Source organism: Rana temporaria, chromosome 9 (genome assembly GCF_905171775.1).
Source record: "Rana temporaria chromosome 9, aRanTem1.1, whole genome shotgun sequence".
Lineage (NCBI taxonomy): Eukaryota > Metazoa > Chordata > Amphibia > Anura > Ranidae > Rana > Rana temporaria.
Genome location: NC_053497.1, coordinates 165,478,141 through 165,504,713, shown reverse-complemented (window position 1 = coordinate 165,504,713; position 26,573 = coordinate 165,478,141). Strand labels below are relative to the sequence as shown.

At 48.3% G+C, this 26,573-nt stretch overlaps 1 protein-coding gene across 1 annotated transcript; it reads left to right on the top strand.

The window, feature by feature from the left end:
• Nucleotides 1–757: 757 nt before the first annotated feature.
• LOC120914492 (major histocompatibility complex class I-related gene protein-like) lies at nucleotides 758–25,661 on the top strand. Its single transcript, XM_040325166.1, has 5 exons — nucleotides 758–1,055; nucleotides 13,452–13,718; nucleotides 18,569–18,844; nucleotides 20,213–20,503; nucleotides 25,493–25,661. Exons 1-5 carry the CDS (start codon nucleotides 947–949, stop codon nucleotides 25,624–25,626), a joined length of 1,077 nt encoding a protein of 358 aa, XP_040181100.1. The 5' UTR covers nucleotides 758–946; the 3' UTR covers nucleotides 25,627–25,661.
• Nucleotides 25,662–26,573: the final 912 nt, after the last annotated feature.

The following is a 26,573-nucleotide window of genomic DNA, read 5'->3' as shown; positions in this document are numbered from 1 at the left end:
AATTGATGGGCACACTGGAAGCAATTGATGGGCACACTGGCAGCAATTGATGGGCACAGTGGCGGCAATTGATGGGCACACTGGCAGCAACTGATGGGCACAGTGGTGGCAATTGATGGGCACACTGGCAGCATTTGATGGGCACATTGGTGTCAATTGATGGGCACACTGGCAGCAATTGATGGGCACACTGGCAGCAATTGATGGGTACAGTGGCAGCAATTGATGGGCACAGTGGCAGCAATTGATGGGCACAATTGGCAGCAATTGATGGCTACAGCCGCTGTGTTTGATGGCACAGTGGTGGCAATTAATGGCACAGTAGCTGCGTTTGATGGCACAGTGGCGGCAATTGATGGCACAGTAGCTGCGTTTGGTGGCACAGTGGCGGCAATTGATGGCACAGTAGCTGCGTTTGATGGCACAGTGGCGGCAATTGATGGCACAGTAGCTGCGTTTGATGGCACAGTGGCGGCAATTGATGGCACAGTAGCTGCGTTTGGTGGCACAGTGGCGGCAATTGATGGCACAGTAGCTGCGTTTGATGGCACAGTGGCGGCAATTGATGGCACAGTAGCTGCGTTTGATGGCACAGTGGCGGCAATTGATGTTTTTTTTTTTTTTTAGTTTGCGCCCCACCAAAAAAAAATTGAGCACCAGCCGCCACCATGGGCGCTTTGTTAGTCGGTGTGTGTTGCTGGGTGCTCTCTGCATTACACATTACACGGAGGGAGAAGCGATCCACACAGAGAACGGCTAACCGGAGCTTTCATCCAGAGCAGGGAGCAGCCATAGAAGAGGAGAAACCGAAAGGAACACTTACCCCGCCCCCGCCAACAGCTGATTGGTGTAAAGTCCTATAGCGACTCTCCGTTATTGGCGGGTTATTGCCCCGCGGACAATTTGAATTCCACAAGCGGCGCACATGTCGGGGTTCCTGTAGTTCATGTCGGGGTTCCTGTGGCTCTTATTTCGGATGTTTCCTTCATTGATATTCTCCCATGCGGGGGTCGTCCTGCTTGTGTCCTGTCTGTCCGCCTGTACGGTCCATGCAGGTAAGAGGAGGGGATCGGCTTCTTTATATACTTTCACATTTCATTTAATGAGTTTTTATTTTATATAGAAATCAGCTTGATAGGATTTAGAATAACAGAAACAAAACTTCAGAAAAACAAAACAAATACATTACAAATAAAGTTGTCCCCATCACAGTCCCCCCTTACATCGGGGTCCCCATCACAGTCCCCCCTTACATCGGGGCCCCATCACAGCCCCCCTTACATCAGGGTCCCCATCACAGCCCCTCCTTGCATCGGGGTCCCCATCACAGCCCCCCTTACATCGGGGTCCCCATCACAGTCCCCCCTTACATCGGGGTCCCCATCACAGTCCCCCCTTACATCTGGGTCCCCATCACAGTCCCCCCTTACATCGGGGTCCCCATCACAGCCTCCCCTTACATCGGGGTCCCCATCACAGTCCCCCCTTACATCGGGTCCCCATCACAGCCCCCTCTTACATCTGGGTCCCCATCACAGTCCCCCCTTACACTGGGGTCCCCATCACAGCCCCCCCTTGCATCAGGGTCCCCATCACAGCCCCCCCTTACATCGGGGTCCCCATCACAGTCCCCCCTTACATCGGGGTCCCCATCACAGTCCCCCCTTACATCGGGGTCCCCATCACAGTCCCCCCTTACATCTGGGTCCCCATCACAGTCCCCCCTTACATCGGGGTCCCCATCACAGCCTCCCCTTACATCGGGGTCCCCATCACAGTCCCCCCTTACATCGGGTCCCCATCACAGCCCCCTCTTACATCTGGGTCCCCATCACAGTCCCCCCTTACACTGGGGTCCCCATCACAGCCCCCCCTTGCATCAGGGTCCCCATCACAGCCCCCCCTTACATCGGGGTCCCCATCACAGCCCCCCCCTTACATGTGGGTCCCCATCACAGCCCCCCTTACATGTGGGTCCCCATCACAGCCCCCCTTACATCTGGGTCCCCATCACAGTCCCCCCTTACATCAGGGTCCCCATCACAGTCCCCCCTTACATCTGGGTCCCCATAACAGCCCCCCTTACATCTGGGTCCCCATCACAGTCCCCATGAAGGCAAGCATAAAGGCGGTGAAAAGGCCCTGCATTGAATTTAAAGTGGTTAATAAACTGCAAAATAGTGTTCTTTTTTAGATTTTGGATTTAATACCGCTTTAACTCTCCAGTTTATCTGTAATGCCCAACTGGATATAGGCCCCTTTCACACGCCCCGTGAACCTCCGCTTGCTCAGCGGGGATAGCTCCGTGGATCCCCGCTGAGCCAGCGGATGACAGGGCGGTCCCCGCACACTGTGCAGGGACCGCCCTGTCTTTTCTCCGCTCTCCCCTATGGGGGGGATCATATGAACACGGATCGTCTGTCCCTGTTCACCCGATCCACCAGACGGATGGAAAAGTAGGTTTTTCCTCCGTCACACTTTGGCAGATCGGAGCCGGTCGGATGTCAGCGGGCATGTCACCGCTGACATCCGCGGCTCCATAGAGGAGCACGGAGCGCCCGTTCAGGTCCGCCTAAAAAACTGAACAGTCCGCCCATGTGAAAGAGCCCTAACAGTACATCTTTCCTGAATGAGACTTTATTGAGCTAGAAGCTGATTGTTGCTGTGTATTGCCTTTTGTTGAATAAAGCAGCTTGGGAATACATTGTAACATTTCATGCCACGCTTTGTGACATAGTTACAGTTTGCAAGATTGATGATTGGCTGTCATTGGCAGCGTGACGCTTTAAATGTTCACAATGCTACAGAAAACAAACCATTCTCTTCTATTTACATCACAATTTCCTTGTACAATTGTATCTTTTTTTTTATTTCCTCTTTTTTTTTTTTTTTACCTCATGCAGTTGGCTACACAGGACCAGATACATCTGTTTTTAGACCGTACAGATGTGCATGGTAGCCAATCAGCTTCTATCTTCAAGCGGAGGTCCACCTAAAATAATAATATTAAAAGCCAGCAGCTACAAATACTGCAGCTGCTGACTTTTAACCACTTGCTTACTGGGCACACATACGCCCTTTCTGCCCAGGCAAATTTTCAGCTTTCGGCACTGCGTCGCTTTAACTGACAATTGCGCGGTCGTGCGACGTGGCTCTCAAACAAAATTGAAGTCCTTTTTTCCCACAAATAGACCTTTTTTTGGTGGTATTTGATCACCTGTGTGGTTTTTATTTTTTGTGCTATAAACCAAAATAGAGCGACAATTTTGAAAAAAACACAATATTTTTTACTTTTTGCTATAATAAATATCCCCATAAAAAAAAAAAAAAAAATGTTCTCAGTTTAGGCCGATACGTATTCTTCTACATATTTTGGGGTAAAAAAATTGCAATAAGCGTATTGTGATTGGTTTGCGCAAAAGTTGTAGCGGCTACAAAATAGGGGATAGAATTCTGACGTTTTTTTTTTATTAGTAATGGTGGTGATCTGCGATTTTTGTTAGGACTGCGAAATAATGGCGGACACATCGGACACTTTTGACACATTGTTGCGACCATTCACATTTATACAGCGAACAGTGCTATAAATATGCACTGATTACTGTATAAATGTGACTGGCAGAGAAGGGGTTAACACTAGGGGGCGAGGAAGGGGTTAAATGTGTTCCCTACTAGTGATTCTAACTGTGGGGGGGGGGGACTGACTGGGGGAGGTGACCGATCTGTGTCCCTATGTACAATGGACACACCATCAGTCTCCTTTCCCTGACAGGACGTGGATCTCTGTGTTTACACACAGAGATCCACGTCCCTGCTCTGTCACTGCCGATCGCGGGTACCTGGCTGACATTGCGGCACTGATGAGGCATTGATTGGCACCACTGGTGGGCATTGATAGGTGGCACTCGTGGGTATTGATAGTTGGCACTGATTGGTGTCACTGATATACACTGGTGTGCACTGATATGCACTGTGTGGGCACTGGCAGGTGGCACTGGTGGACACAGATGAAGCGGCTGTGCCTCTAGCACTTCAAGACCGATGTCCCTTACACAGAAGCCGGTGATTGCCTTTTTTTTCTCCCCATACTGTCATTTCTCCCATTGGGTAACTTTTCCTCCCAATGATACCAACGATGGGGCACTACGCCTCCACCTCATAAAAAATGTGATGATGTTTACTCTGGTGGTGGCCACAGTCTGACCCCCCTAAAGTCTGAAGGACAATAAACTGGCCCTTTGTTTAGAAAGTTTGGCGACCCCTGCACTTGAGGAAAATAGAGATCCGTGGGCCAGATCCACAAAAGAGATACGACGGAGTAACTGCTGTTACTCCATCGTATCCCTTGTCCTAACTTTGGAACTGATCCACAGAAGCAGTTTTCCAAAGTTAGGCAGAAGATCCGGCATGTGTAATTGAATTACACTGCCGAATCTTAGGATGCAGTACCGCATCCGCCGCTGGGGGCATTTCGAGTCGAAATGCCGTTTCTAGTATGCAAATTAGCACTTAAGGCAATCCACAAAGCTTTCCAGCTTCGTTTTTTCGCCGTAAGTTTTAGTTTGCAAGTGTAAAACTAGGGCTGGTGTTACAAAGTGTAAACTAGTCACACCATGTAAAAGCCCATTCCAGCGACGGCATTTGGTATGCATTCCCGAGGGAGAACTCCACGGCAATTTGTAAAAACAAAACCGGCATGGGTTCCCCCCAGGAGCATACCAGGCCCTTAGGTCTGGTATGGGTTGTAAGGAGACCCCCCCACGCCGAAAAATCGACGTAGGGGGTCCCCCTACAATCCATACCAGACCCGTATCCAAAGCACGCTACCCGGCCGGTCAGGAAAGGAGTGGGGACGAGCGAGCGTCCCCCCCCTCCTGAGCCGTGCCAGGCCGCATGCCCTCAACATGGGGGGGTTGGGTGCTCTGGGGCAGGGGGGCGCACTGCGGGCCCCCCCCACCCCAGAGCACCCTGTCCCCATGTTGATGAGGACAGGACCTCTTCCCGACAACCCTTGCCGTTGGTTGTCGGGGTCTGCGGGCGGGGGGCTTATCGGAATCTGGGAGTCCCCTCAAATAAGGGGGCCCCCAGATACCGGCCCCCCCACCCTAAGTGAATAGATATGGGGTACATCGTACCCCTATCCATTCACCTGTAGGCAAAAAGTAAAAGTTAATAAACACACAACACAAGGCTTTTTAAAATAATTTATTATTCTGCTCCGGATGCCCCCCCTGTCTTCTTTATTAGCTCTATTAGCAGGGGGGGCTTCTTTTTCCACTCTCCGGGGGGGGGGGGGTCTTCTCCGCTCTCCGGGGGGGGCTTCTCCGCTCTCCGGGGGGGGGCTTCTCCGCTCTCCGGGGGGCTTCTTCCATCTTCTCCCCTCTTCCGCTGTTGACTCGGCGAACCCCGGTTCTTCTGCAGCTGTCCGGTGCCTTCTTCTTCAGCGCTGGCTGCCTGCTATCTTCGTGTGTTAGCTCAATTTCTAACAGGCAGCCGGCGCGGTCTTCTGTGACGTCAGGGTCTTCTCTTCTGTTCTTCTCCCCTCTTCCGATGTTGCCTCGTCGCCTCTTGTCGCTGTAATGATGGAAGCGCGCCTTGCATCCCATTTATATAGGCATCACCGTCCCATCATGCTCCGACAGGTACCCACGTGGTAGGTGCCTACCCACATGCACCCACCACGTGGGTACCTACCGGAGCATGATGGGACGGTGATGCCTATATAAATGGGATGCAAGGCGCGCTTCCATCATTGCAGCGACAATAGGCGACGAGGCAACATCGGAAGAGGGGAGAAGAACAGAAGAGAAGACCCTGACGTCACAGAAGACCGCGCTGGCTGCCTGCTAGTAATTGAGCTAACACACAAACATAGCAGGCAGCCAGCGCTGAAGAAGAAGGCACCGGAGAGCTGCAGAAGAACCGGGGTTCGCCGAGTTAACAGCGGAAGAGGGGAGAAGATGGAAGAAGCCCCCCGGAGAGCGGAGAAGCCCCCCCCCCGGAGAGCGGAGAAGACCCCCGGAGAGGGGAGAAGCCCCCCCCCCGGAGAGCGGAAGAAGAAGCCCCCCCCCCCGGAGAGCGGAGAAGACCCCCGGAGAGCGGAAGAAGAAGCCCCCCCTGGTAATAGAGCTAATAAAGAAGACAGGGGCGGCATCCGGAGCAGAATAATAAATTATTTTAAAAACCCTTGTGTTGTGTGTTTACTAACTTTTACTTTTTGCCTCCAGGTGAATGGATAGGGGTACGATGTACCCCATATCCATTCACTTAGGGTGGGGGGCCGGTATCTGGGGGCCCCCTTATTTGAGGGGACTCCCAGATTCCTATAAGCCCCCGCCCGCAGACCCCGACAACCAACGGCAAGGGTTGTCGGGAAGAGGTCCTGTCCTCATCAACATGGGGACAGGGTGCTCTGGGGTGGGGGGGCCCGCAGTGCGCCCCCCTGCCCCAGAGCACCCAACCCCCCCATGTTGAGGGCATGCGGCCTGGCACGGCTCAGGAGGGGGGGGGACGCTCGCTCGTCCCCACTCCTTTCCTGACCGGCCGGGTAGCGTGCTTTGGATACGGGTCTGGTATGGATTGTAGGGGGACCCCCTACGTCGATTTTTCGGCGTAGGGGGGTCTCCTTACAACCCATACCAGACCTAAGGGCCTGGTATGCTCCTGGGGGGTGAACCCATGCCAGTTTTTTCTTTGAAAATTGGCATGGAGTTCTCCCTCAGGAATGCATGCCGAGCGACGCTGTCTTTTTTTTTTTTTTTTTCCTGACGGAACTTTTTTAAGCCGGCGCGATCCTCAAAACTCGGCGTAACGTAACTTCGCGCATGCGCAGTACGGCCGGCGCGGGAGCGCGCCTCATTTAAATGGGACTCTCCCCATTTGAATAGGAACGCCTTGCGCCAGCGGAATTTTAGTTACACAGCCTGAAATTTCTAGGTAAGTGCTTTGTGGATCGGGCACTTAGGTAGAAATTTTAAGGCAGTGTAACTTAAATGGGATTTTTTAAGTTACGCCAGGTTTTTGTGGATCTGGCCCCATATTTCTTAGCAGAAACCCAAGATCTAAATTTTCCTCTCTGGCAGAACAGCAGTCTGCCTTGTTTACATAGGCAGACCGCCGTTCTGCCTCTCCTTGGAACGATTGGCGGGTCCTGGAGGCCATTGCGGCTCAGTTTTAATTGCATATTCTTTATTAGAGATCTATGGATGAAGGTTTACACAGACAGTGATTCATGACTATTTATGATCAATTACCATGCACTTCAAAGCATGAGGCTTTGAAGTGCATGGTAAAACACAAAACCGAAGAATAGTTGTCAGAAAATCTGATCGTGTGTATGAGACACACGATCAGATTTTCTGACAACTATTCTTCGGTTTTGTGTTTTTGTGGCATGCTAGTCTCATGTCAAAAGAGAAGCGGTTACTTACTATACGGAAATTCTCGTACGACAGAATACAACTTCAGTAGTTTCGTAATGTGTTGAATAGTATGTATTCTTTCATTTCTGAGCATACGTAGTCTTGCTCTATGCAGGCCAGAAACTTGGCCTGCACAGAGTCCTGACCTCAACTGGATAGAACACCTTTGGGATGAATTAGAGTGGGGACTGTGAGCCAGACCTTCTCTTCAACATCAGTGCCTGACCTCACAAATGTGCTTCTGGAAGAATGGTCAAACATTCCCATAGACACACTCCTAAACCTTGTGGACAGCCTTCCCAGAAGAGTTGATGCTGTCATACCTGCAAAGGGCGGGGCCAACGCATTACTGAACCCTACGGACTAAAGGCCGGTACACACAATCGGATTTTCTGATGGGAATTGCGTGATCCATGGAAAAAAGAAATGTTCCTGGACTGCCGCACTCTGATAGGTGATTTATTGAAACAAAATGAACAAAGGATAAAATCCAAAGCTGTATAACATCCAAAAATTGATGCAGCACTGCAATCAATGGTAGAAAGTGGACATAGGGGACAAAAAAGCTAACCTGTTTCACATCATGGATAGATGCTTAGTCATAGCTGGGAATTGCGTGATGGCAGGATGTTATCGGATAATCCAACCGTTTCTATGTTCCATCAGACAATTGTCGGAATTTCTGACAACAAATGTGGGATAGCATGCTTTAAAATTTTCCGACAACAAATGTTTCTTGTCGGATTTTCCGATCGTGTGTACAGAAGTCCGCCGGAAAAAAAATCCAGAGTACAAACATTCATGCTCAGAAGTTGCCAAAAGTGTGGCGCTAAAGAGCTGAAAAACCACGTCGTTCCATGTTTGTTGGACGACAATTCTTTGCCGTTTGTATGCAAGACAAGTTCACGGCCAACGCCCAGGGCCGTCTTTAAGGCAGGGCAAAAGGGGAAGCTGCCCTGGGCCCTGTCATTGTTGTGGGGCCCAAAGCAGCTGCCTCAAACTTGCCAACTATACCAGTTTAAATTCCCTTGTCCCTTGAAGTTTAGTCCTTTGCTGTGTCCTGATATCTCAGTGTGAAGTGCTGCTACCAATACTGCCCACCTCTGCCCTATTGTTGTGTACAGATGACTCACCTGCAGACCCTGTGTTTACATGTAAATAACCATCATTCATATGTAAATATGGTAGCTGAGGCCGGCGGCATTCATATGTATATCATGCCCCTCTGCAGTGAAGAGATGATGTGCTATAACCTCTAGTAACCAATCAGTGAGCAGTATTACTGTACAGTAATCTCTAGCAACCAATCAACAAGAATAAATCATGTGCTGTAACCTCTAGCAACCAATCAGTGAGCCATAATGTGTGCTGTAACCTCTAGAATCCAGTCAGTAAGTGGTAATGATATGCTGTAACCCCTGGCAACCAATCACTGTCTGATCTGATACAGTAAACTGATTTTAAGGGCCCCTTTCACACTGGGGCGGGAGCCGCGGTGGCGGTATAGCGCCGCTAAAAATAGCGGCGCTATACCGTTGGATTTGCCACGTGATTCGGCCTCTAGCGGAGGCGCATTGCAGGCGGTATTGCCGCGGTTTCCCATTGTTTTAAATGGGAAGGAGCGGTATACATGCCGCTCCTCTCACCGCTCCCAAGATGCTGCTGACAGGAGATTTTTTTCTCTCCTGCCAGCGCATCGCGTCAGTGTGAAAGCCCTCCTGCTTTCACATTGAGGTTGCTGGGCAGGAGTTTTTCAGGCGGTATAAAAGCTCTGGGCCAGATTCACAGAAGAAGTACGCCGGAGTATCTGCTGATACTCCGGCGTACTTTCAAATTTGCCGCGTCGTATCTTTATTTGTGATTCACAAACAAGATACGACAGCATTTGGCTAAGATCCGACAGGCTTACGCCTTCGTACGCCTACGGATCTTAGGATGCAATACTTCGGCCGCCGCTGGGTGGAGTTTGCGTCGTTTTCCAGCGTCGGGTATGCAAATTAGCTTTTACGGCGATCCACGAAGGTACGCGCGTTCGTTACGTCGTCGCTAGTCGGTTTTTCCCGTCGCAAATTTAAGCCTGCTTTTTCATGGCTTACATTTAGACCAGCCATGTTAAAGTATGGGCGTCGTTCCCGCGTCAAATTTAAAAAAAATTTTTTTGCGTAAGACGTCCGGGAATACGAAACGACATAACGCACGTCGCCGTTCAAAACATTACATCGGGGCGACGTCATTTCGCGCAAAGCACGGCGGGAAATTTTCGCTTGGAGCATGCGCAGAATGATCGGCGCGGGAGCGTGCCTAATTTAAATGGTACACGCCCCATTTGAATTAGGCGGGCTTGCGCCGGACGGCTTTACGTTACACCGCCGTAAGTTTACACACAAGTGCTTGGTGAATCGGGCACTTGCGCTGAAAACTTGCGGCGGTGTAATGTAAAGACGATACGTTACGCCGCCGCGATTCTTTATGAATCTGGCCCTCTATTTTTAGCGCTGTATCGCCTGAAGAACTCCTCAGTGTGAAAGGGGTCTAAGGCTAGCTGATATTTATTGTATGTCTCAGAGCAGGTGGAGAGCAAAATTGCATGGGGGGGGGGCCCCCAATAATTTTTTTGCCCAGGGTTGAATTAAAGATGGCCCTGCCAAACACTTTTTTGACAAAAGTCCTACGCTTTGTCCGCGGAAAATCCAAACGTGTTTATGAGGCTTTAGACTGGGATGCCATTAATTTTCATGTGCGTGTAAAGGCAGGTGTCCCAATACTTTTGACAATATTGTGTATGTAAAATTTAGAAGTTTAAAATCACAAAAAATGTTGAGTTCACAAACATAGAGAAACTATCACTTTAGATTTGGAATTATTAATAATAATATTAATAATAATAATATACATTTTTGCTGCAAATTGATCATGAAAATGTTGAGATCCTCACTGACCATTTTTTTTTTACCACTGGCTATTTTTTTCGCCTCCTTAAAGGCGTTTTCTAGCCATTTTTTGAGTTTATTAAAAGTCAGCAGCTACAAAAAGTGTAGCTGCTGGCTTTTAATAAACTGACACTTACCTGCTCCACGGCTCCAGCAACGCGCCGGCCGGGGCTCCGCTCCTCGCCCCCCCTCGCCGGCCGGCGTCTTCATTCTTACTGTGGGCACCCGGCAGTGACAGCTTTTGGCTTCACGGCCGGGCACCCACTGCGCATGCGCGAACGGCGGTGCGCATGCGCAAGCGGCGCGGCGCTGTCCGATTGGACAGGCGCTCGCCTACAGGGAGGGGCTGTGAAAAGGCGATTAAACTAATCGCCTTTCCAGCCCCTCGGCGGAAGGAGGAAGTGGGACAGGAAGTCCCCTTCTCCTGAAGCCCCCACTCCCCCCCCCCAAAAAAAATTACATGCCAAATGTGGCATGTAAGGGGGCGAGGAGTGGATTAAGCGGAGGTCCATTTTTAGGGTGGAACTCCTCTTTAACCACTTAAGCCCCGGACCATTTTGCAGCTAAATGCCCAGGCCAGGTTTTGCGATTCGGCACTGTGTCGCTTTAACAGACAATTGCGCGGTCGTGCGACGTGGCTCCCAAACAAAATTGGCGTCCTTTTTTCCCCACAAATAGAGCTTTCTTTTGGTGGTATTTGATCACCTCTGTGGTTTTTATTTGTTGCGCTATAAACAAAAATAGAGCGACAATTTTGAAAAAAATGCAATATTTTTTACTTTTTGCTATAATAAATATCCCCCAAAAACATATATAACATTTTTTTTCCTCAGTTTGGGCCGATACGTATTCTTCTACCTATTTTTGGTAAAAAAAAAATCGCAATAAGCGTTTATCGATTGGTTTGCGCAAAATTTATAGCGTTTACAAAATAGGGGATAGTTTTTTTTTTTTTTTTTTTTTTTCTTGTTACTACTAATGGCGGCGATCAGCGATTTTTTTTTTCCGTGACTGCGACATTATGGCGGACACTTCGGACAATTTTGACACATTTTTGGGACCATTGTCATTTTCACAGCAAAAAATGCATTTAAATTGCATTGTTTATTGTGAAAATGACAGTTGCAGTTTGTGAGTAAACCACAGGGGGCGCTGTAGGAGTTAGGGTTCACCTAGTGTGTGTTTACAACTGTAGGGGGGTGTGGCTGTAGGTCTGACGTCATCGATCGAGTCTCCCTAATAAAAGGGATCACTCGATCGATGCAGCCGCCACAGTGAAGCACGGGGAAGCCGTGCTTACATACGGCTCTCCCCGTTCTTCAGCTCCGGGGAGCGATCGCGACGGGGCGGCTATTAACGAATAGCTGCGCCGTCGTCCCGGATCGCTCCCCGCGGGTTAGCGCCCGCCGCATGTACCGGGTGGGGGTCCTGATCGGACCCCCGACCCGCGGCAAGGAGGGGACGTACATGTACGCCCATTTGCCTGTACGAGCCATTCTGTGGATGTATATGTACATGCGGCGGTCGTTAACCGGTTAATATGTACACTCAGATATTGCCAGAGGGAAGTTAACAGATTTGATTATTAATAATGTATGCAACACTCATTGACAATTCATTGTTACAGTCCCGATACCTGGTAAATTAATAAAATAATACATGTGTGCATATGCCCGGTGGGCCGCGGCGGCCCGCAGGCCGCAGGTCACGTCTCTGTAATGTAGGGGGGTCTGTATGGGCTGTATTGTAGAGGAGGGCTGTAATGTAGGGGGGTCTGTACCGTAGGGGGGTCTTTACTGTAGGAGGGTCTGCACTGTAGAAAGGGGGTCTGTGTAACATGCAGGGGGTCCAGAACTGTTAGGGGGGTGTCTGTGTAACAAACTGTGGGGGCTGTGTAATGTAAAGGGGTCCAGAGGTGCAGGGTGCTGTGTAATGAAAAGGGGTATAGAGGTGCAGGGTGCTGTGTAATGTAAAGGGGCCCAGAGGTGCAGGGTGCTGTGTAATGTAAAAGGGTCCAGAGGTGCAGGGTGCTGTGTAATGTAAAGGGGTCCAGAGGTGCAGGGGGCTGTGTAATGTAAAGGGGTCCAGAGGTGCAGGGTGCTGTGTAATGTAAAGGGGTCCAGAGGTGTAGGGTGCTGTGTAATGTAAAGGGGTCCAGTGATGCAGGGTGCTGTGTAATGTAAAGGGGTCCAGAGATGCAGGGTGCTGTGTAATGTAAAGGGGTCCAGTGATGCAGGGTGCTGTGTAATGTAAAGGGGTCCAGAGATGCAGGGTGCTGTGTAATGTAAAGGGGTCCAGAGGTGCAGGGTGCTGTGTAATGTAAAGGGGTCCAGAGATGCAGGGTGCTGTGTAATGTAAAGGGGTCCAGTGATGCAGGGTGCTGTGTAATGTAAAGGGGTCCAGAGGTGCAGGGTGCTGTGTAATGTAAAGGGGTCCAGAGATGCAGGGTGCTGTGTAATGTAAAGGGGTCCAGTGATGCAGGGTGCTGTGTAATGTAAAGGGGTCCAGAGATGCAGGGTGCTGTGTAATGTAAAGGGGCCAGAGGTGCAGGGTGCTGTGTAACGTAAAGAGGTGTAGGGTGCTGTGTAATGTAAAGGGACCCAGAGGTACAAGGTGCTGGAACCCCACATCCCACCATTAACCGCCGCCACGAAGCGCCGCCACTGCCCCCCCCCCCGTCTGCTCAGTCTAAAATGCCCGGGCCTATTTTTTGTCCCAGTCCAGGCCTGCATGTGTGGTAAATTCAGCCTCTGTTTGTATGGTAATGCTTTTAGTAATCTGAATAGCCACATCCTTTAGTTCAGGGGTCTCAAACTGGCGGCCCTCCAGCTGTTGCGAAACTACAAGTCCCATCATGCCTCTGCCTGTGGGAGTCATGCTTGTAACTGTCAGCCTTGCAATGCCTTATGGGACTTGTAGTTTCTTAACAGCTGGAGGTCCGCCAGTTTGAGACCCCTGCTTTAGGAATTGTGAACCGAGTAAATATGGCCGAGATCCTGAGACGGACACTTTTGCATTGTGTGCTACTGAAAAACACAAAAAATTAGAAGACTTCTCTTTTCCTTGTAATAAATCAGATGTATGTCTTTTGTATCTACAGACAGCCACGTCCTTCAGTATTATTTCACAGCCTTACAAAAGAGTGGCGAACCGTTTCATTGGTACTCCATTGTGGGAGTAATGGATGGCCTACAGGTTGCAAAGTATAAGAGCGACACCCAAAAGATTGACAGCCGATATGTTTGGATGAAGGACCCCTGGAAAACACAGAAGTGGGTGGAGAACGTCACCCTGCTGGCCCATAAATACGAGCGAGCACACCGCAGCACTCTGCAACGCATTGAGAGAATGTTCAACCAATCTGTCGGTAAGGATAGAAATGTTTATCTAAAATGGTGTAAAGGATGCAGGTTTTTTTTTTTTAATATGAACATGCTTAACCCTACAATCCGAGCCCTTTCTGTTTGTGGTTCAGTGGAACCTTGGATTACAAGCATAATCCGTTCCAGGAGAATGCTCGTAATCCAAAGTACTCGCATATCAAATCGAGTTTTCCCATTGAGGTCAATGGAAATGAAAATAACTAGCTCCGCATTGACTTCAATGGTATGCAATACCGCATGTGGCCAGATGTGGGGGGGCGCCGGAGAGCCTCGGAAACACACGGAAAGGGCTGAGGACACTTTGGCTGAACTCGGAAAGGCTCAGGAACTGAGTATTTCCAAGATTTTCTGAGCATTTCCGAACGGCGCCGTTCGGCTCTGCTCGGCTCCGCTCCCCCCTGCCTCAAGCCAAACGCGGTATTACACACCGCTTTGGCTTGAATCCTGCTCGTTTTGCAAGACAACACTCGCAAACCGAGACAGTGCTCGTATTGCGAAATGCTCATTAACCGCGTTACTCACAATTCGAGGTTCCATTGTATCTATAAGACCTTCATTTTGGTTTACATAGAAATTTATATTTTAAACCAGGTTTCAAATGCAAAAACTGCCAATAAGGCCTATAGATCAGCGGTCATCAATCCTGTCCTCAGGGCCCACTAACAGGCCAGATTGTATGTATTACCTTAGGGAGATTCAGACTAGAATACTGCAGTCACTGAGCAGCAAATTGTATCACCTGTGATAGGGTTGTCCCGATACCACTTTTTTAGGACCGAGTACAAGTACCGATACTTTTTTTCAAGTAGTCGCCGATACCGAATACCGATACTTTTTAATGTCATGTGACCGTTTTCAAACCACAATACAGACCAAAGATATTTTCTTTAGAATTATGAAGAACTGGTACATCATGGTGTGGGGCTGTTTTTTAGCATACGGTACTGGAAAACTACATATCATTGAAGGAGTGATCACTGTCAGTGCAGCTCATCGGTGCCAGTGCCCAAAAGTGCAGCTAGCCAGTGCCACCTATCAGTGCAGATCAGTGCCCATTAGTGCATCAGTGCAGGGAGGCAGCTTATTAGTGCATCTCATCAGTGCCACCCAATCATTGCCAGTGCCACCTATCAGTGCCATCCATTTATGAGTGCCATTCAATCAATGCCAGTGCCACCTATCAGTGCCATCCAATGGTGCCATCCAATTTGTGTTCGATGTCACAAAAAAAAAAAAGTATTCTATTTTGGTATCGGGAGTATTTGCGCGAGTACGAGTACTAGCGCAAATACTCGGTATCGGTCCCAATACCGATACTGGTATCGGTATCTGGACAACCCTTACCTGTGATGTATTTCAGTTTACTTGAAAACCTGGCCTGTTAGTGGGCCCTGAGGACAGGAGTTGATGACCACTGATATTGATTATTTTATAGTGCTGGTGGAAGGTGCAAGCTCATTAAAGGGGTTGAAATAGCCTAACAATTGTTGTATGTGGCAAGCTTTAGTCCTCCCTGAGGCCGGGTTCACACTGGTGCGACACAACACTAGTACTACTTTGGATCCGACTTTGCCCTGCGACTTGAAGCCGACATATGTCCGACTTTCAATGAATGGGGATCCGACTTGGATCCCTACCAGTAACAGGCACTGTGTTTGATATGAATCTTGAGGGGGAACTCCACGCCAAATTTTAACAAAAAAAACGTCATGGGTTCCCCCTCCAAGAGCATACCAGGCCCATGGGTTTGGTGCGGATTTAAAGGGGAACCCCCTACACCGAAAAAACAGCGTGGGGGTTCCCCCCAAATCCACACCAGACCCGTATCCGAGCAGCCCGGTCAGTCAGAAAAGGGGGTGGGGACGGGCGAGCGCCCCCCCCTTCAACCGTGCCAGGCCGCATGCCCTCAACATGGGGAGGTAGGTGCTCTGGGGGAGGGGGCGCCCTGCGACCCCCCCCATCTCAAAGCAACCTGTCCCCATGTTGATGAGGACAGTGCCTCTTCGTGACAACCCTGGTCGTTGGTTATCGGGGTCTGCGGGCAGGATGCTTATCGGAATCTGGGAGCCCCCTTTGACAAGGGGGCCCCCAGATACCGGCCCCCCACCCTAGGTGAATGAGTATGGAGTACGTCGTACCCCTACCCATTCACCTGGAGGAAAAGTGTCAAAAAAATAAACACACTACACAGGTTTTTAAAATAATTTATTAGTCAGCTCCGGGGGTCTTCTTTCGACTTCTCCGCTCTCAGGGGGTCTTCTTCTGACTTCGGGGTCTTCTTCCGTCTTCTCCACTCTCTTCTTCTGCTCTCCGCGCTCCCTGGTTCTTCTCCCGCTCTCCGGTGCCTTCTGCCGGGCTGCGCCGCCGCTATCTTCTTCGTAGCTCTTTTACTAGCGGCGGCGGCCAGCCCGGTCTTCCTTGTCGCCTTCTTCCTCGTCGCCTTCTTCTTCTTTTCTTACGATGTTGACTCAACGCTCCATCCCGCTGTAATGCCGGGTGCGTGGCTCGCACCGATTTATATAGGCCTCTTATGACGTCACAGTCCCAGCATGCTCCGGGTGGTAATTTTTGCCCATTTTCCTTTGCAATTTTCAAGTCTTGCCACAGATTCTCAATTGGATTTAGGTCTGGACTGTGACTGGGCCATTCTAACACATGAATATGCTTTGATGTAAACCATTCCATTGTAGCTCTGGCTGTATGTTTACGATCACTGTCCTGCTGGAAGGTGAACCTCCGCCCCAAATCTTTTGCAGACTCTCAGGCCTCGTACACACGACCAAGTTTTTCGGCAAAAACCAGCAAGAAACTTGCTGGGAGATATTTTTTGCCGCGGAAACCGGTCGTGTGTACATTTTCGTCGAGGAAACTGTCGAGAAACTCGAGGCGCCAAAAAGAGAGCAAGTTCTCTATTTCCTTGACGGGAATGGAGAAAATTGGCTTGTCGAGTTTCTCGCCGGCTTCACAAGGAACTCGACGAGCAAAACGATGTGTGTTTCGCCCATCTAGTTCCTCGGTCGTGTGTATGGGGCTTCACAGATTTCCTTCTAAGATTGCCCTTTATTTGGCTCCATCCATCTTCCAATCAACTGACCAGCTTCCCGTCCCTGTTGAAGAATGGGCCAGGGCTTAAATGGCTTTAACAGATGTCTTAATAAGGGCCAGCCAGTGTACCATCTACTATTTCTGACTGTGGTTAAGGCCTTTTCTGAGCACTGCACCCGATGTTCATTCCTTTTGGGAACCCCTGTTTCCCTTTACTGCTCATTCCACCAGGACTCTGAGTGCATCCTGGGCTTATCACCACTGTGCTCCTGCCTCTCAGGACCAGGTTTTTACAAGGTAGACATTGCCACTTCTGCCAAAGCTAGTTTTGGTCACAAGGTTTTGCAGGCATCGGTTTGCGTTCTGTTGGGAATAGTGCCTCCTTGCTTGTTGGATAGTTGTTATGTGTTATGTCATTGAGGGACACAGCACCGACTCTTTTACGTGGATATTTTAGCCATTTTCAAATACTGCTGGCTAACAAACTGATGTGTGTTGCAAATGGGGTGTTTGGCCACCAACAGGGGCTGTCCCTGTGTTGTGCTCTGTTTCTTTTGCTGTATCTGGCGGCTAACTCCTGCAGGTGGCACAATACCTACTGGTCACTATCTACTAGTATCGGTACCGATACCGAGCATTTCCCGAGTACTTTTACTCGGGGGGGAAATGCTCCGATGCTTCACCCGATACCTGGGCAGTCAGGTATCGGGTGGTGGGGGAGTTACAAGTATTCTTAGTGTTGTCTTCTCCCCCCCCCCCCCCCCCCCCGCTGTCTTCTGTCCCCCTCCGTGCTGTTCTCTTCCCCCCCGTGCCGTCTTGTCCCCCTCCTTGCTGTCTTCTGTCCCCCTCCGTGCTGTGCTCCCCCCGTGCCATCTTCTCTCCCCCCGAGCCGTCTTCTCCCCTCCGTTCCGCTCTCCCCCAGTGCCGTCTTATCCCCCTCCGTGCTGTGCTTTCCCCCCGTGCCATCTTGTCTCCTTCTGTGCTGTCTTGTCCCCCTCCGTGCTGTGCTCTCCCTCCGTGCCGTCTTCTGTCCCCCTCCGTGCTGTGCTTCCCCCTCCGTGCCGTGCTCTCCCCCCGTGCCGTCTTCTGTCCCCCTCCGTGCTGTGCTCTCCCCCGTGCCGTCTTCTCCCCCCTCTGTGCCGCTCTCCCCCTCAATTTGTCAGGAAGGAGAGCCGAGGTAGGAGCCGGCTCCTACCTTTTCCGAATGGACTGAGTCAGTGATTACTGACTCTGTCCATTCATATAACTGAGCATCGTAACCTGTGATTACGATGCTTCAGTTAATTAATGGAGAGAAGCTTCTCTCTATTCATTTCAGCTGAGGCTGCGGAGAAAGGGACTGGGGAATCTGTGTCCCTAGTCCCTTTCTCTGTCTTAAAGGGGAGATGTCAGGGGTCTGTTAAGACCCCCTGATATCTCACCAAAGCCCCCCAACAGGGCTGATTAAAAAAAATTGCAATAAATAATTTAAAAAATAAAATGCAAATAATAATAATAAAAAAAAAAACACACACTGACAATCCACTACAACCCCCTCCCCCCCCCATAAAAAAAAAATCACTGTAAAAAAAAAAAAATTGTGTAAAAAAAAAATACCGCCACTGTCACATAACATTAAAAGAAAGTATCGGTATTCGGTATCGGCGAGTACTTGAAAAAAAGTATCGGTACTTGTACTCGGTCTCAAAAAAGTGGTATCGGGACAACACCAACTATCTACTGATCCGGCTGTGTCCTTCAATTAAAAGGATTTTACAGTGAGTAAAAAAGTTTAATTTTTCTCTTGCAGACTTTCACACATACCAAATAAAATTTGAGTGCGTGTATTATGAGGACTGCAGCATCGGCGGACACACTGAGTTTGGATACAACGGGAGAGAACTCGTCTTCTTTGACAAGCAGGCATTAATGTATTTCCCAGCAGTGGAGAAAGCACAGATATTAACACAGGAATGGAACAGGGATCAGCAAACCACTCGGGCAGATAAAGAGTTTTCAGAGGAACATTGCGTTGAATGGATTACCAAGTACAGGAAACATGTGAAAGAGGAACTGAAAACTGATGGTAAGGAGAATTCCAGGATATAGCTAAACTGTCTCTTTAACCACTTAACCCCCGGACCATATTGCTGGTCAAAGACCAGGCCACTTTTTGCGATTTGGCACTGCGTCGCTTTAACTGACAATTGCGCGGTCGTGCGACGTGGCTCCCAAACAAAGTTGGCGTCCTTTTTTTCCCACAAATGGAGCTTTCTTTTGGTGGTATTTGATCACCTCTGCGGTTTTTAGTTTTTGCGCTATAAACAAAAATAGAGCGACAATTTAAAAAAAAAATAATAATTTTTACTTTTTGCTATAATAAATATCCCCCAAAAATATATATAAAAAACATTTTTTTCCTCAGTTTAGGCCGATACGTATTCGTCTACATATTTTTCATTATAAAAAATCGCAATAAGCGTTTATTGATTGGTTTGCGCAAAAGTTATAGCGTTTACAAAATAGGGGATAGTTTATTGGCATTTTTCTAAATATTTTTTTTTACTAGTAATGGCGGCGCTCAACGATTTTTATCGGTACTGCGCCATTGTGGCGGACACTTTTGACACATTTTTGGGACCATTGCCATTTTTATAGCGATCAGTGCTATAAAAATGCATTGATTACTATAAAAATGCCACTGGCAGTGAAGGGGTTAACACTGGGGGGCGAGGAAGGTGTTAATCATGTTCCCTGGGGGGGTGGACTGACATGGGGAAATGACAAATCACTGTTCATACATTGTATGAACAGACGATAGGTAATTTCCCCCCCTAACAGGACCGTTTACACACACAGCTCCCGGTTCTCGCTCTGTAACGAGCGATCGCGGGTGCCCGGCGGTGATCACGACTGATCACGGGGCATAAGGCTTACCCCATGAAATATATAGTAACCTCAACATGCATGCTCAGTATGAAGAAGAACCAGCTAGGACTACGTCAGAGGAAAGACTGCTGGGTTATGGAGAATGGGTCTGTACTCAACGACATGTGGGTGGTGTTTATGAAAGGACAGCGTTACTAAAGATTCATTTGTTCTTATGAGTGAACCTGTACTTTGCTAACGTAGGCTGAAGCCATTAGGGGGTTTCTCCCTCACTTCTTGGGTGGTCACTCAGACAGGAAGTGAAGTCAAACTCTCCCCAACAGGACAGGGATAATGATAATCAAGGAGTTTCCAAGTCCATATTCAATATAAGATATATGTTCAAAATCCTGTCACAGCTCCTACACTTATATAGCACTGGGACAGTACTATGTATATGTCGGAGCTAAAGTATTTTGAACAACTATAAAAATCATATTTCTTTTTTTGTTATTAATCTTATTATTGTATTTTTCTCGTTCTGTTGACCTCTGAAGTTCTATTGTTTTGTAAATTTTAATGTCAGTCCCACCAGAGGTGAAGGTGTGGGGTCGCCATCGTTCAGACGGGATGACAAGACTATACTGCCTGGTGTACGGGTTTCACCCCCGACCTGTGGATGTGAAGTGGATGAGGAATGGGACAGACCATATTCCTTCAGATGAAATGACTCCAATTCTCCCCCATCCTGATGGCACCTATCAGATCAGAGTCAGTGTGGGAGTTCTGGTCAGCAATGATGCATACGCCTGTCATGTGGAACACAGAAGCATGGAGAAGACACTAATTGTGGATCTAAACGAGATGGATCTTGAAGGTACGTATCGGACAAGATACATAAGTAGAATAATATAAGATAACATTGTAATTTTCCGTTGCATTCCTAATCATCTAATGTAGTGGCAGGAAAACGAGGGACTGTTTTTAGTGCGATATATTTAATCACTTCCATACCAGGCACTTACGCACCTTCCCGCCCAAGCCAATTTTCAGCTTTCAGCACTGTCGCACTTTGAATGGCAATTGCGCGGTCATACAACACTGTACCCAAACAAAATTGGCGTCCTTTTTTCCCCACAAATAGAGCTTTCTTTTGGTGGTATTTGATCACCTCTGCGATTTTTTTTTTTTGCGCAACAACTAAAAAAAAGACTGAATTTTTTTTTAAAAAAAATATGTTTTTATTTTTTTCTGTTAATTTTTTGTAAATAAGTAAGTTTTCTCTTTCAATTACGAGCACTGATATTGCGGCACTGATGGGCACAGATGAGATGGCACTGATGAACATCGATGAGGTAGTATTGATGGGCACTGATTGGCGGCACTGATGGGCACTCATAGGCGGCACTTATGGATGGCACTGATAGGTACATATGGGTGGCACAGGTGGGCACTGGGCATAGATGGGCACTGTGGGGTGGCACTGATGGACACTGTGGGGCAGCACTGATTTATCCATGTTGCCAGTCAGTGCCCATTTGTGGGCACTGATTGGCATCTTTTTTTTTTTTACTGCTCTTTTTTTTTCCACTCACTTTTCTTTTGCCCCCCCTTTTTTTTTTGTCCCTGGTGGTCCAGTGTGGGCTTCCCTGGTGGTCCAGTGTGGCAATCCGAGGGGGGGCTGCGCTGATAAACAATCAGCGCGAACCCCCCCTGTCAGGAGAGCCGCCGATCGGCTCTCCTCTACTCGCGTCTGTCAGACGCGAGTGAGGAAGAGCCATCAACGGTTCTTCCTGTTTACATCGTGATCAGCCGTGATTGGACACGGCTGATCACGTGGTACAGAGCCTCCGCCGGAGGCTCTTTCCGAGATCTGAGATGCAGGGTGTCAGACTGACACCCCTCATCACCGATCACCGCGCCCCCACGGGCGCACGTGGCATGAAATCCTGCAGGACGTCCATAGACGTCCAGTCAGGATTTCAGAACCACTTCCTGGACGTAAATCTCCCATTGACCGGGCGGGAAGTGGTTAAGCAAAGGACTCCCAATTCTTATGCATCCCTTTTTTTTTTTTTTACCCCTTGCTGAGCTCTGCCTTTTTGAATGGTGGGAGATGGAAGTGGAGTTTCTGATCATGTGAGTGCTGTAGTGATGTAATCAGGAGTCTCTTTCATCAGATTGGAATTGGGCAGAATGCACAGGTGCCCCATCCAGTCCCACTGCCAAGCAGCCTGTGAAACTCTAATGCCGCGTACACACGCTCGTAATTTCCAACAACATATGTTCAATGGGAGCTTGTCGGAAATTCTGACCGAGTGTAGGCCTCACCGGAATTTACAACAACAAAAATTTGAGAGCTGGTTCTCAAATTTTCCGACAACAAAATCCGTTCTCGTAAATTCCGATCATGTGTATACAATTCCAACGCACAAAATGCCCAGCATTGTTTTGAATCAAGTACGAGACGGAAGCGCTCAGTCTGGTAAAACTAGAGTTTCGTAATGGAGATGGCACATTTGTCATGCTGTAACGGACTGAAAAGCACGAGGCTGAAAAGCGCGAATCGTCTCTCACCAAACTTCTACTAACACGACTGGTATTGAACTTCTCTTTAATTGTGCCGTTGTACGTGACCGCGTTCTTGGCGATTGGAAATTCTGACAACATTTGTGTGACCGTGTGTATGCAAGAAAAGTTTGAGCCAATATTCCGTTGGAAAAAAATCCACGGCTTTGTTGTCGGAATGTCCGATCGTCTGTATGTGGCATAAGAGAGGAAGCTACTGTGGCAGGATGATGTACCGAGTGGTACGCATGTTTAGGGCAGTATACGCCCATGGATGAATGCCTGGAACTCAGACATATTGCATTCTGGACGTTTGTCTCTAGATGCATACTGCCCTGAGCATTACTATGACTGAGTGCATTGTCCAGCAGCTTGCAGCCTGTCATAGAGCTTAACAAGCATTGGGGCTCAACAGTGTCTTCCATCCACACCAAACTGTCGGGATCTTATGCACTGGACCTAACAGTCACCAAGAGTTGTCAATTACAGCTTAGCCAGTGTGCTGGGTGCATGCAGTGAACAGAATATAACAATTGTGTGATATGGACATGTCTTGATTTCAAGGCTCCCTCGCTTTGCTGCTGCACAAATCTGTTGGCCAGTCAGCAAGAGGTTAACCCCACATACATTCACTGTGGCAGAGCGGCTGCTCTGTGCCAGATCACATACCTAGTACGTGATCTGACACTTCCAGGTCTGGGGTGCGCGCGCACTGCCGGCAACCCGCTGTGATTATACACAGCAGGAGCCTAGCGATACCGCGGACTCGATGTCTACTAGGGCCTGCCAATTAGACAGTACACAGGCAGAGTGACAATCTGCCTATGTAAACAAGGCAGATCGTCGTTCTGTCAGAAGGGAAGGTACTGATCCGGTGTTTCTGCTAAGCAGGAACATGGATCGTTGCCCTCCCCCAGTCAAAGCACCTCCCGTCAATAGAGCTCCTCCCCTTCGTGTGCTCCCTGCAGGGCCCGCTGTGATCATCGAGTCACTGAGACTCGGGTGATCACAGATCCAAGTAAGGGGCCGGTCCTGGCCCCTTACAACGTGATCAGCTGTCAGCCAATGACAGCTGATCATGTGATGTAAACAAAAGCTCTGTACATCGGTCCCGAAGAGGAAGAGGCAATTCTGCTTCATCTGTGCAATCAGAACCCCCTGCCAGTGCCCACAGTGCCACCTATCAATGCCCACAAGTGCCACCTATCAATGCCCACCAGTGGTGCCAATCAGTGCCACCTAGCAGTGCTGCCTATCAGTGTAACTAACCAGTGCCCATCACTGCCAGTCAACAGTGCCCATCACTGCCAGCCATCAGTGCCTATCACTGCCAGCTATCAGTGCCACCTATTAGTGCCCACCAGTACCACCTATCAATGCCCTTCAGTGCCACTCATCAGTGCCACCTCTCAGTGTCCCCTCTTAGTGCCCACCAGTGCTGCCCTATCGGTGCCCATCAATGTAGTCCATCCATGCAATCCATCGGTGCCTATCAGTGCAGCCTCATCAGCGTACATAAGCTGAAAGCTGAAAATTGGTCTGGGTAGGAGGGGGGTTTAAGTGTCCAGTAAGCAAGTGGTTAAAGTAGAATTGTGGCCTCCCATTTAAAATAACCAATGCAATAACAAAGACATTTGGATGAAACTTTGTGCATCATATAGTGAATAAGAAATACTTTTGGCAGTTCAATAGCTCATTTCTATACAGAAGTCTACACATCAGGGCCCGGATTTATAAAGAACTTGCGCCGACGTATCTACTGATACGCCTCGTAAGTCCTCGTCGTATCTATGCGCCTTATTCAGCAAATATGATACGCCTGAATTTTGGCTTCCTACGACCAACGTAAGTCTCCTACGCCGTTGTATCTTGGGCGCATATTTACGCTGGCCGCAAGGGGCGCTTCCATAGATTTACGCGTTGAATATGTAAATGACCTAGATACGCCGATTCACGAACGTACTTACGCCCGTCGCAGTAGTCTACGCCGTTTACGCAAGGCGTACGTCCGGCGTAAAGTTATTTCACATAAAGCAGGGGTAAATCATGTTAGGGTATGGACCAGGGAACAGCCGTCGTTTTTTACGTCGTTTACGTTTACATGGGGTCACGGTTAATTTAAATGTATCACGCCCACTACCTTCCTACTTTGAATTAGGCGGGCTTACGCCGGCCAATTTACGTTACGCTGGCGCAACGTAGGGAGCGAGTGCTTTGTGAATACTGCTCTTGCCTCTCAGAGTTACGTCGACATAGCACATATGAGATGCGCTACGCCGGCACAAAGATGCGCCGATCTACGTGAATCTGGACCCAGATCTTTCATTTTTAGCATTTGAGAAGGAAAGAAGGACAAAGATTTGGTTCCAAGAGGGAGGCAGTTGCGAGCTCTGCATGTGGTTAATGGACCAGTCAATTGCAAAGCATAAAGATAGTGGGCCGGATTCAGATACATTGCAGTATCTGTCGGCGCGGCGTAACGTATCTCTAATACGGTACGCCGCCGTAACTTAGGGCGCAAGTTCCGTATGCAGAAAGAACTTGCGCCCTTAGTTACGGAGGCGTAACGTATGTGTGTCGGCGTAAGCCCGCCTAATTCAAATGGGGATGATGTGGGTGTGTTTTATGTAAATTCACTGTGACCCCACGTATTTGACGTATTTTACAAACGGTGCATGCGCCGTTCGTGAAAAAATCCCAGTGCGCATGCTCGAAATTACGCCGCAAGTCGTCATTGCTTTAGACGTGAACGTAACTTACGTACAGCCCTATTCGCGAACGACTTACGTAAAATTTTCAAAACTCGACGCGGGAACGACGTCCATACTTAACATTGGCTACGCCTCATATAGCAGGGGTAACTTTACGGCAAAAAAAGCCTAATGTAAACGACGTAAAAAAATGCGCCGAGCGCACGTACGTTTCTGAATCGGCGTATCTACCTAATTAGCATATTTATCACGTAAATATACGAAAGCGCCACCTAGCGGCCAGCAAAAATATGCAGCCTAAGATACGACGGTGTAAGACACTTACGCCGGTCGGATCTTAGGGAAATCTATGCGTAACTGATTCTACGAATCAGTCGCATAGTTACGCCCCCGCACACTCAGAGATACGATGGCGTATCCGGAGATACGCCGTCGTATCTCCTTTCTGAATCCGGGCCAATATCTGTGCATATTGGATAATGTTAACAGTTTATTAAAAAGCTAAATGACTGTGCACTAATTATTGTAGATCAGTATGCATGGTATAGATTTATTTTTACAGTTGGGCCTACGTCTTCTGTTTACAGGCTTCCTAGAGCAACGCCATCTTCCAATCTCTATCTACCAACGCCATCGCACAATTGGATTTTCACTCTTAGCATTCTCATTTTTAGCCATTACATTTTCTTTTATGTGCGTATATTTTTTTTTTGTCCGGTAAGTACAAGGTTTACGATCACTGTCCAACAATGCCGCCGAACGGCGAGTCGGCGCTATACTGCGCATCGCCGTTCGGCTCCTTTCGCCAATCGTGACGTGGCTTACGCGACGGGGGGAGAGCTCGTTTTTGGGCAAAACGTCAATCAACAGCATGTGAGGAACGCCCACTCCCGCGGGACTCGCAACCCGGATGCACGGGTGAATATGCTGTACTAAGGTATGTACAGCAGGAAAAAAATAATAAGAGCCTTAATTCGATTGTAATGTGGGGGGGCAGTGGAATAAAAAAAAAGTTGTTTTTAAGGGGGAACCACCGCTTTAAGAAAGGCCTGAATTCTTTCCTAAATGTACATAAAATAACTGAGTACTAAGATTTGTAGGTAAAGTTGATCCAGGGTAAATCCGATTGCCTCTCGGGGGATCAGGAAGGAATTTTTTCCCCTGCTGTAGCAAATTGGATCATGCTCTGCTGGGGTTTTTTGCCTTCCTCTGGATCAACTGTGGGTATGGAGTTGGGTGTATGGGATTGTACTGTGTTTATTTTGTTTGTTTATTTTTTTTTTTTGTGGTTGAACTGGATGGACTTGTGTTTTTTTTCAACCTGACTAACTATGTAAGTTACCAAGTTTAAATTGACCAAGTTATCATTCAAGTATTGAAATATGGTATTTTGTAATAAGAGCTTAAATAGAAATGTGATTATCATTTGTATTCTCATATATATTAGATATTTAAATGTATATCCATTTATTTTTATTTTTTTGTATTATCATAAAATATACCTGATATTATTTTATACTGTATTTTTAGTTAATAAATATATATTTTTAGCATATCGTTGTGTCACTTGTCTTCAAAATAGCATGGATAAACGAACTTGAATTACTTGGTTGTAATTGTGGAAAAATTTAAAATCTCCCAAAACAAAGATTTGCATTAATTCATAAA

Bases quoted from the DNA above. Each gene is read 5' to 3' on its own strand.
- LOC120914492 (XM_040325166.1), top strand. From the start codon at position 947: ATGTCGGGGTTCCTGTGGCTCTTATTTCGGATGTTTCCTTCATTGATA. The intron at 13,719-18,568 runs GTAAGGATAGAA...TTTCTCTTGCAG, and splicing joins AATGTTCAACCAATCTGTCG to ACTTTCACACATACCAAATA. The intron at 20,504-25,492 runs GTACGTATCGGA...TTCTGTTTACAG, and splicing joins AAACGAGATGGATCTTGAAG to GCTTCCTAGAGCAACGCCAT.